The sequence below is a fragment of the Copadichromis virginalis genome, linkage group LG15, assembly GCF_057382275.1.
Source record: "Copadichromis virginalis isolate Kocher_CV1m ecotype Utaka linkage group LG15, C_Virginalis_male_GT1.1, whole genome shotgun sequence".
NCBI classification, from domain to species: Eukaryota; Metazoa; Chordata; class Actinopteri; order Cichliformes; family Cichlidae; genus Copadichromis; species Copadichromis virginalis.
In genome coordinates this window covers 40,079,659-40,090,665 of record NC_140632.1, presented here as the reverse complement: position 1 = coordinate 40,090,665, position 11,007 = coordinate 40,079,659, and the positions used below count along the sequence as shown (strand labels likewise).

The following is an 11,007-nucleotide window of genomic DNA, read 5'->3' as shown; positions in this document are numbered from 1 at the left end:
GTCTTCCATTTTCTGATGATTGCTCCCACAGTTGATTTTTTCACACCAAGCTGCTTGCCTATTGTAGATTCACTCTTCCCAGTCTGGTGCAGGTCTACAATACTTTTCCTGGTGTCCTTCGAAAGCTCTTTGGTCTTGGCCATGGCGGAGTTTGGAGTCTGACTGTTTGAGGCTGTGGACAGGTGTCTTTTATACAGATGATGAGTTCAAACAGGTGCCATTTATACAGGTAACGAGTGGGGGACAGAAAAGCTTCTTACAGAAGACGTTACAGGTCTGTGAGAGCCAGAGATTTTCCTTGTTTGAGGTGACCAAATACTTATTTGCCACCCTGATTTACCAATAAATTCTTTACAAATCCTACCATGTGAATTCATGGATTTTTTTTTTCACATTCTGTCTCTCACAGTTGAAGTGTACCTCTGGTGCAAATTACTGACCTCTGTCATCATTTTAGGTGGGGGAACTTGCACAATCGGTGGCTGACTAAATACTTTTTTGCCCCACTGTATGTACACAGAACAGTTTTGAAATAGAGAGCACTGCACCTTTTAGTGAAGAAATATCAAAATACAAGTTTTGTAAAAGCTGTATTATCCTTACACTAAATGAAACAGCCAGAGATTGTTTAAAAAAAAAAAATGATGCTATGTTTTCGTGCACAAGCAGCTGTTATCATCTTCGTCTTGGTTTCTGCCCCCAACGCACCACAACCCTCGAGATTCTTGCCAATCTCGGTCATGGATGATTGTTCGTTGTTGTAACGGAGAGCTTTTCTTGGGAAAAGGCACGGTTGGCATGTGTCCACTGAAAAAGGACCTTTTTTTTTCTTTGATGGGGGAAAAAATCCTGCAGGTAAAACAAAACTATTCCCTGGATGCTAAAGGTTTCAGGTCATCAATCCATTGTGATTAGCTTGCATGTCCTACTGACATCTCAATAACTTCACTGAAAGGTTTTCATCCAGAATTATTTACAAAAATGAATCAGGAACACATTTATTCACATTTCCTCTATTGTGCCCATGGGTTTGGGAGTACCTGGTCCACAAGATGTCTAACTTTGGGAGAGCCTACTAGCATCGGCATTGTAGGGGAGAAAAGGGGCAGGAAAAATACATACTACTATATTTTACCAATTATGCCATCCTGCTATGATATAAACAAGACAATATGGTTTAAAAATCTAACGTTTAAGTCGATACAGTTTGGTATTTCTTTTATGCGCCTCTTGGTTGGGGCCCCATCTCTACGAGAACCCCGGTCACAGGCCCTGAATGGCCATTGGATAACCTGAGCCTGCTTCTCGAAACCCCAAAGGAACAAATCCCTTCCAAGGACGATTTACCAGAAAATCAGGTAATGGTGCTAAGCTGCTGGTTAATTGGTTTCAACTTTTTTCAGTGCTGACTCTAATCAGTTTTCTGACTCAAGTAAAGTTGCATTAAAACTAGTTTAAGATGCTGTTGTGTCAAAAAGAAAAGTGCCTATGCAGGAAAAATGCCTCGTCTGTAATTAATATTTTATCAGACATATTTATTATTAATGCTAAGTGGTTGTATTGTTGTTCAAGGTGGAGCTGCTTCTAGCGACCGCACATAGTCTTCTGTAGCTCAGTCTAGGAGCCGGAGTCCTTCCAGCGCTACGTTTCCAGTGTATATGAGACTAGATGAGCAAGGGTTAAAAAAAACAGGTTAAACGTCACATATTATGATGCTTATAGGAATGAAACCAGATGAGTTTAAAGGAGAAATGTTTTTGTGAATGACCTGGTAAAAATTCATGGACATGTTAAAAGTGACAGGGACTCCAAATGACTGATTTTAAAAGCCAAAAAGTTAGAATGTTTCATTATTCACACTGAAAACGCGAATAAGACGTCACACTGTTAAGATGTAACTGTATCCGCAGCTGTCACGTAGTCTAGCTGATAAACTTCTGGTTCATTCAGATCACTGACTTGTTATCGGTTTCGTTTGGTCATCGTGCGCTCGCGGGGTCTCGTGCAAAGTATACAGCAGTGAGCGTGGGTGGCTCCACGCTCACGCCCTCTGCGTCACGCTGCTGAGACCTGGGGAGGAAGACGCTCTGCTCTCACTCTGTCCTGGCAGCGGCGCAGTGAAGTCACCTCCCTCCGTCCTCAGCCGAGGACGCACAGCGCTACAGGAGAAACATGTTCATTAAGTCCAACTGAGGATTTCGCAACTTTAAGTCTGCTGACGCTCAAAGGACAAACATTTCCCACAGGTAAACCCACCTGGCTCTTTTTCCCTTCTGCTCGATCTCCTGTAATTGCCTTTTTTGTTAACTTCTTATTAGTTTTGACTAGTTTTTCTGTGGTTTCTCCAAGTGCTTATCATTTGTCTGTCCCGCTGTTAGAATCTCCTCCCCTGGCTTTGCTGCCCACTGGTTTCCAAGTCGGACCGGTTGTAGTAAAGTTTGAGTGAACAAAGGAGTCATGAAGAAAAGTGTACCTTGCACCGTGTTACAGTCAACTCTGGTTTATTACCATGTATGCAGCGTTTACCCTAAGAAATGTTTGCATACATGGAACTTTCAGATGGGGTCCATATGATTTTCACTCTGATTTTTTAATATATGGCCATGCCCTTCAGCTTTAGTAATGAGGCTTTACTGTGAGTTTAGTTTTGTACAATCAGAGCGGCTCCGGTAAACAGGCTGTGCTGTGTGCGTTTTGGAGTCAAATGAATGAATCTCTTCCTTGGCTTAGGGCAGGGGTGTCAAACTCAAATACACAGTGGGCCAAAATTCAAAACTGGAACAAAGTCGCGGGCTAACGTTAATATTTATTGAAATATATTTATTCCTCCAGATTTAAGAATGAATCTTTTCTTATGGACTCAAACACGTTTTGCTGAAAAACTGAATATGGATCAAGCAAAGCTTAATACTAAACAATATATATATTAGCTGTGTAATACCAGTAGGCCAGCTCTAATAGTAATTTGGTATGGCTTCACGGGCCATATGTAATTGTTTGACACCTATGGCTCAGGGGGAGAGAAAAAACTCAGTCAGTCTAGAGATTTCATCACAACAAATTTGTAGAAGATGATATTAATGAGTTGTGCTTTTTTATAGCTGGTGACTAAGACTGCATAGATGCAACATGAGACAAAAGGTTTAAAGAGTCCATCGTATTGACATGGATAATGAAAAGTTCTGCTTTTAACGTCTTGGTTTTCTCATTTCACAGACCTGCCTTTTAAAATGGCCGAACAGAACACCTGTCATTACAATGAGACGATGAAGTTCTTTTACAACCAGAGCGGAGGTGATGACAAATGGGACACCACTCAGCTCATCCTGGTCCAGGTTGTGGGCTCCATCTTCTGCTGTTTCATCCTGGTCTCCAATGTCATGGTCATAGCTGCTGTCATTACCAATAAAAGGTTTCATTATCCTTTCTACTATCTCCTTTCCAACCTGGCTGCCTCGGACTTCCTCGCAGGGATAGCGTACGTGTACCTCATGTTCAACACGGGCGAGGTGTCACGGCAACTTACTGTCACTGGTTACTTCATCCGCCAAGGTCTTCTAGACATCAGTCTCTCAGCTTCACTGGCAAACCTGCTAGTCATAGCTCTGGAGCGCTACATATCTGTTATGAGCTGGAAAGTTCATAGCAACCTGACGAAGAGGAGGGTGACGCTGCTTATTGTGCTGGTGTGGGCCATTTCCATCTTCATGGGGGCTGTGCCCAGTCTGGGCTGGAACTGTATCTGCAACCTGAACACGTGCTCCAAGCTCGCTCCCATCTTCAGCAGGAGCTACTTGATCTTCTGGTCTGTCTCCAACCTGGTGGTGTTCCTTATCATGGTGTCCATCTACCTGAGAATCTACGCCTACGTTAAAAAGAAGACGGCGATGCTCATGCCACACACCTCCGGCTCCATCAACCGCAAGAGGACACCCATGAAGCTCATGAAGACGGTCTTGGTTGTGCTTGGTAGGTGCTACTCATAAAGTAGTTCCCTGAGGAGTATCGCTGATCAGCGGATCATAAAAACACTATTGTGCTTTTTAAAGTTGTCACAAACTTTAGAAACAATTTGGAGTCTCTGCTGAAGATACTTGATTATAATCTAGATGTTCCTGACAAGATGGAAAAGCAAGTTATAAAAGGGGCAAAAAAAATATTAGCTGCGTTCGCCCAAACAGCAGCCATTCAGTGCCCTCACGTCTGAGAAGCTGTAGCCTCAGAGTAATAAGAAATACCTCTTGTTTTTTAACCGCTGGCACATAAACTCATGATTTAGTGGTACAACGCTTGTCATAATACCTTCTCCCCTTCTCAGTTGACTCATCTTAGACGAGGGCCTCGGATATCATTACTTGGCTCCCTTTGTTGGCGTTTTGCAAGAGGATACCTTTCAATAGAGGCTCAGTAATAAAATCAGACCAGTGCTTTCTATTGTAAACGCTACAATAGGAGTGTACAAGGATATTCTACTGCAGTGCAACTACAGACCATTGGAAGTTACACTGTTTTAAGTACAGTGCTGTGAAAAAGTCTTGAGCCACCCCCCACGTCTGTACATTTGGCTTAGAAAAGGGGCGGCAATTCATTGAAACGTGTGCAAACGTGCACAGAGATTTAGAATACGAGTCAAAAACAGTTAATTATTTGGTATGACCACCTTTATTCTTCAGCACAGCCTGAACTCTCTTAGACAAGCTCTCTTGTCATTCCTTTAAATGGTCTTCAGGAATAGTTCACCAGACTTTGAAGGTCATTTGAAGCTATTTTGTTTGAGGCTCTGGGGCGGCCATTGTGTGCTGTTCTATGCTTGTATGCTTTTACTGCATTGGCAGCATGTTTTAGATAACAAGTACGTCACTGCCAATTTGATATTTGCCAGATGGTTGAATGGTTGATCAAAATCTGAAAGTGTTTTGACATCTTGACAAGATTCCCAACACCATTGACTGACAGGCAGCCTTAAACCATGGCAGAGCCTCCACCGTGTTTTACAGATGGCTGTAGACACTCGCTGCTGCACCTCTCTCCCGACCTCCTCCTCCACACCACATCCTTTCCCCCCAGCTAACAGCTCTTAGTAAATCACCTTTGTGGTCCAAACATACCATTTTATGTCCGTCAAACTGCGTTATCATTGTTATTTTACACAGATTCAGTTCAGGAATAAACTGTTTTTGTGACAGGCTGTTGGCAACAAAGTGCCTAAAGATACAATTTAAAATAGCTTCTTTATGCATAGCAGAAAACTTAGCAGACACAACAATCGTTTATCCCTTGAGTTAGCTGCCTCAGTGTTAGTTGGCTTAATAAACAAAACATTCCTTTGAAAATGGTCAGGTACGAGGACTGGAATGAACTGATTGAAAAAGCAGCCAATGTCCAAAGACAAACTAAAAGAGAACTCGAAGCATTTGCACAGAACTGTATAACACAGTCTGTGTATAGTAAGTCACCAAAGCTAGGAATGCAGGCTGGACTGATGCATCTCTGATAGCGCTGCAGGTCAGACGAGTTCCTCAGCGTTCAGTGTGATTGCTTTTTGTTTTGTGTGCACTTCAGATAAAAGAGAAGGTTGAAGCGTCACACCACAGAGAAATGGTCCGGCGTTTATCTTTCTCAGCTCACACGGGCAGATATCTCAGTGCTGAATGTAGTGTAGAAGATGTTTGTCTGTTTAGACACTTTATTGCAGACGGCTGTGTAATTATCTCTTCCTGCAAGGACACTGCTTCACAGCCTGTGTGGCGTACCATCCACCACACTGCACTGGTTTTCAGTGAACGTCCCCTCCTCCCTACCCAAAAAAGGGAAAAAAGAAAAAGAACCTATACTCGGGGACTTCGGCGATTGCTTTCAGATGCACTTCTCCATGGCTTGAAGTGTAATCACACAAGTGTAGGTTCGTCCCTTCAGTATGTTAATTTATCTGTTGATTTCCTTCTTCCTCTTAACCTATCTCAGCTTTCATAGGGCGAGATATGGTATAAATCTCCTGTCTATCACAGGGCTAAAGCCCTCCACCGCTGCTCACAGTAGCAATAAGCTTCAACAGTTAACACAGAAACTTACTTACTTAAAACTGTAGCTGGAGAGTATGTAACACAATTATTTTAATGATTATGCTTTATGGGAAAAAGTCAATGAAGCTCTTATGGAAGAAACAATTGGACTATCAAAACCTGTAGGGCATGGAGTCAGGTCCAAGGTAAAGGGAAAACTGCTTGTGCAGACAAAAACGGCAGCAGGGCAAACCAGTTCAGAAATGCATACGAAGCACACATGCTTTGTTAAAAGCAGTAAAATAACTGATTGCAGAAAGACTGGAAATGCTATGGCCTTTGTCACACCAAAGAATGAATATGCTAATGCATAAACTGTCCTTTAGAAGTAAAAGGAAACAACAGCTGTCCCTGTTTTCTCTCAGTGTTCGGCCTGTAACAGGTTCGAAGATTGTTTTTAGGGTGTTTTGTTTTTTTGCTCATAATCTTTCCGACTTCATACAATAAATTCACTCAAATTTAAAACAAGTAAGCGTCAGGAATCACTCTTCTTCTTTTTTCATAATTGCGCTTCATGGCACTAGTTTGTCAGCATGCAGTTGTTGTAGTTTAAGCATCCATCTGTTTAAATGTAGCACATCCCAGTGTGTTGGGGCCTGCTTTTGAAGTGAAGCATCGTAATACTCCCGGCAGATTTGTTTTCATTCTTTAAGCGTAACCACAAATCGACAAATGAATAGCAAAAGGAGCAGATGTTCAAAACATGGGCTTCTAAAGCCTTTTTATTTGTAAGAGATTTAAGAGGAAAAAAGTTTGAGCTTGTAGAATACCTCAAAATCTGCACGGTGATGGAATCTCAGTTACAGTTTGGTTCACGTTACTTTGGACATCAAAGATGATGAAAACAAATTCAGGCGGAAGAAGGCTGCATATAAATAACTCGTTTTTGAGTTTTAGAATAAAAGCTGAGCTCAACCCTTCTCCCACACCCCTCTGTCTGACAAAAGAAATGGTGAGCTGTAAAAAAAACCCAAACAAAAAACATGTTTTTCTCCTGCTGTTGACATAAAGCTCAGAGATGCTCTAGTAGAGCAGACAGGTTGATGCTTGTTGGTTCATTTTATTTCCAGAAAAGCTTTAGTTGCTTTGCTTTGTGCCCAAACATGTTTGAAGTAGATGGCTGCTTCAGTGCCTCCATGACCCACCTCATTATCTGCTACACACAGTTAAGTACTGAGCACAATAATGGCATTGTGTTTCCAACCTGCGTCTACTTGTTTCTCGACTAGAATAGGTTGAATTTAAGCAACGTGGTTCTTTTACATTCTGTGCTTTAACTTCAGGAGTGAAGTTTGTTAACACATAATTCCATTTGTGAAAAATATAACTTTTGCACAATTCCTGATCTCCACATGTGCACAGCAATCGGACACCGGGTGGAAGTTTGAATGTTTATACAGAGCATCCAAAAATCTACAGGCTGTGGTTATGTTTACCGTCTGCTGAAAACCTCTGGTTAATGTAGGTCCGATCGTGACGTAAGGTCGGGCAGAAGCAAATAAATAAATGAAATATGTACAAGTGGCCCCCTCAGCCCAGCAGCATTTATTATGCCAAGAAGATACTAATGGAAAAATGCAGACTGGCTTCATTTTGGAGTAATAAACCGTAACTATCACCCGACCCCTGCATCATCTCTGGCCACACAACCTCAGCAACCATCTTTTTTCATTTTCCTGCTTCCTCTGCTCGCCTCAGTCTGTTTGCTAAGCCTTTACATTGATTGTCACGAACTGGCCCAAGTGAAATGCAGCATCCTGCAAACAAAACAAAAAAACACGAGAGGAATTAATAAGAGTAACCAAACTAAAAGTTTAACATAGTGTGAAAAGAAGATGGAGCACACCGGTGACCTCAGTAACATAAAAATGCCTGCAAGTCTGCAGAAGAGAGAAGTGAATGTTCGCAGCATGTATTGTAAAGAAAAACCACCAGAAAGGAAAGATTAGAGATGACCAAAAACAAACACAGCTCTAAAGAGGCGTGTGGACAGATGAATCGGAGCTCGGCTGTACCGGTTCCTCTGAAAGAAGTGAACTGTTGAGGTCTTGTTCTGAGTCGAAGCATCGGAAAAGGTGTGTCAAACATGGCGGAGGCAGTGAGATGACGTAAGCATGCACACCCTCCAGAGGCAGTGAGTTCATTGATGATGTGCCAGAAGACAGAAGCAGCCAGATAAGCTCTGAAGTGTGCAAAGCTACACTTTCTGCTCTTTCAGCTGAATACACCAAAGCAGTGAAAATGACCCTTTTTTAAAAGATAACGAAATGAAACGATCTGCAGTGGGAGAGTCAGTCACACCAGGTTAACCTGATTTATCACTTGCTGATGATAAAGTAGTATGATAAGGCAAAACAAAGAAGACTGTTTGCTGTTTGTTTTTGCCTTTTCAAACTGTTCATGACGAAGGTTTTAAAATATGGAAACAAAAGGACGTAATTCCTCAATCTTTAATGCAGTTTTTGTTGTTCGTTTGCTAGGATCAAAGCTGAAAGTCGCCTCTTTAGAACAATTTTCATCAATATTTTAGTTCATACAATAAATGTCCAAAATGTCTTGTCATAACTGTATAATAAGACATTTATTATTTAAGTTTCATCTGCAAAATGTTGAAGATGCGACTTTTCAGACTGCCTTTGTGCAAAAATTATACACATTTTTGAAAGGAAACGTACAGTAGATGATGACGCAGTTTGCTTCTTTCTCTTCAGGGGCCTTTGTGATCTGCTGGACTCCTGGCTTGGTGGTTCTGCTGATGGATGGCCTTAACTGTGAGAATTGTCACGTCATGAAGTTAAAGCGCTGGCTCCTGCTCCTGGCTGTACTCAACTCTGTCATGAATCCCTGCATCTACTCTTACAAGGATGAGGAAATGTGGGCAACTTTTAAGAACCTCATGCGCTGCATTGGCAACGGCACTCGTCGGCAGAGGTCAACAAATGCCAACTCCAAGCCACTGAGCTCTGGGCACGACACGGGCAACAGCCAGCCTCCCTCAGAAGAGATGAAGAATGATGAGGGTTTACTCAAGAACTGAAAACTTTTTCTTTTTTTTCTTTTTTTTTTGAGAACATCTGTCCAGATCTGAACGATCTTTATGAAAAGAGACTGGAGCCGACTTGAAAGAGAAGCTGCACATGTCTCCAGTTGGTCTCAGTGGGTTGTGTTTGTCCTCAGATTAAAAGCAGTCTCCTGAAGAGACATTTCACCCCAACTCCTCCACTGCTGGAGTTGGTTCGATGGAGATAGGGATCTTCATGCACTGCTGTTTCCCCTAATGAATGCAAACGAGCTGTTCTGTCAGGGTTTGATCATGTTTGGACACATACCTCCCATTCTTCCATAATGGGAATCATCCTGTGTTTTTTTTATCATATCCTCTGGGTTGCGTAAGCACGGGTGACACTGCACTCGAATGGCTGATTAAAACAAGTCGGCGTGGCGTGCACGGCTGTTCATTTCTCCTTTAAGCCTGCGAGGGAGTAAACCATATGAAGTGTGACATCAATATGATTTTCTGTATATCTGCTTGATTCTTCCACTAAGTTCACTTCCTGGTTAGGAATGCTGTAGTGGAAGAACTAGTCAAGAAGAGTGACATTTCGTTCCAAGTCGGGCACTGTAAAGCTGCGGCTTCGCTTGGGCAGGACGCGGTTTTATGTTTATTTTATGCTTTCAATAGATCTAGCAAAGCATTCTTGAAACTATACTGTGCAGAAAATATGTACTTGGTGTGAGAATTTCAGTCACTTCTTGTTGAGTAGTTTGGCCTCTGGTGGACAGTCTGTCTCCTTTTTTCAGTTCACCTGTGCAAAACTATGACCTGCAGCAAATCACGCAGACAGACTTGTTGTGTAACTTTTCTTTATTCAAACATCCGCTTCAGCTTGCTGAGTGGCTGATGCTGCTCTGATGAAACAGCTGGTCACCAGTAAAAGAGCTGTAAAATGATGTTGCAACACACTGGATTCCAGCTGGAGGTTTGGCATACAGTAGGCCCTCAGGACCTGAAGACGATACGACTGAATAGACTGTACCTCCCTTTGCGAACACAAGCGCTGCAGGCTGATTAGGAAAACTTCCTGGTCAAATCTAAACCACTGACTGGGCTCAAATGACTTTTCTTTGGTTGTAAAGTATTTATGCCATGTATGTTGTAAAGGACGTCATTAAAATTGTAAATTGAGAGACAAGTTAGTGGTTTGTTTGTTAGGCTGAGATGACCTGTGTTCCTGTGTAGTTTTGGACTTTTAAAGCCATAAAACTTTAATGTCTTTTTAAATATCTAAGGACATTCTTTTTTTTAAATAAGCAAATATAAGAATGTGTACAATATTTCTTTTATGACATGATATAGAAACCTTAAGTTAATTCCAGAAGAATATGTAAAATATATACATTTTTATATCCTTCAGTATTTCCTGTATTTTCAGTCAGTTTTTTGTTGTTTTTTTGCTTTATCTTCATCTCCAGAGGACTAATGGTGGAAAATAGCCCCCCCCCCCCCCCCCAACCCCCACCCCGCCGCATTGTCATCATTACACTGACTTTGGTGGTTTTAAGTCTCTTAACAACCATCAGTTTGTCATAAAGTTTTGCTGCAGACTTTTCAGCTTGACTCTGGACTGTAGTCTTGTTAAATGTTGCACACACCACCCATTTGGCACCCACACCAGTCAAAACAAGCCATGCAATGCCTGAAAATCCAGTTCGACTGAAGCTAAGTGTCTATAGATTTTAACTCTGATGATCAATGCTAAGTGATGACTGATTATAATACTATAAACCTTTGCAGAATTGATTGCACCAAGAAGAAGCACTAAAAGGACCGTCTGTAATGAAGTACTGCAGCTTGAGAGCACTTTGGGATGATTTAGGCTATTTAATGGGCCTCAAGCACTAAACGCTTCCAGTCAATTATATTATTGGGCAACGAGTCTGATAA

General features: G+C 41.8%; 1 protein-coding gene across 1 annotated transcript; it reads left to right on the top strand.

The window, feature by feature from the left end:
• Positions 1-2,019: 2,019 nt before the first annotated feature.
• Positions 2,020-10,680, top strand: lpar3 (lysophosphatidic acid receptor 3). Its single transcript, XM_085433356.1, has 3 exons — positions 2,020-2,246; positions 3,217-3,969; positions 8,774-10,680. Exons 2-3 carry the CDS (start codon positions 3,231-3,233, stop codon positions 9,097-9,099), a joined length of 1,065 nt encoding a protein of 354 aa, XP_085289482.1. The 5' UTR covers positions 2,020-2,246; positions 3,217-3,230; the 3' UTR covers positions 9,100-10,680.
• Positions 10,681-11,007: the final 327 nt, after the last annotated feature.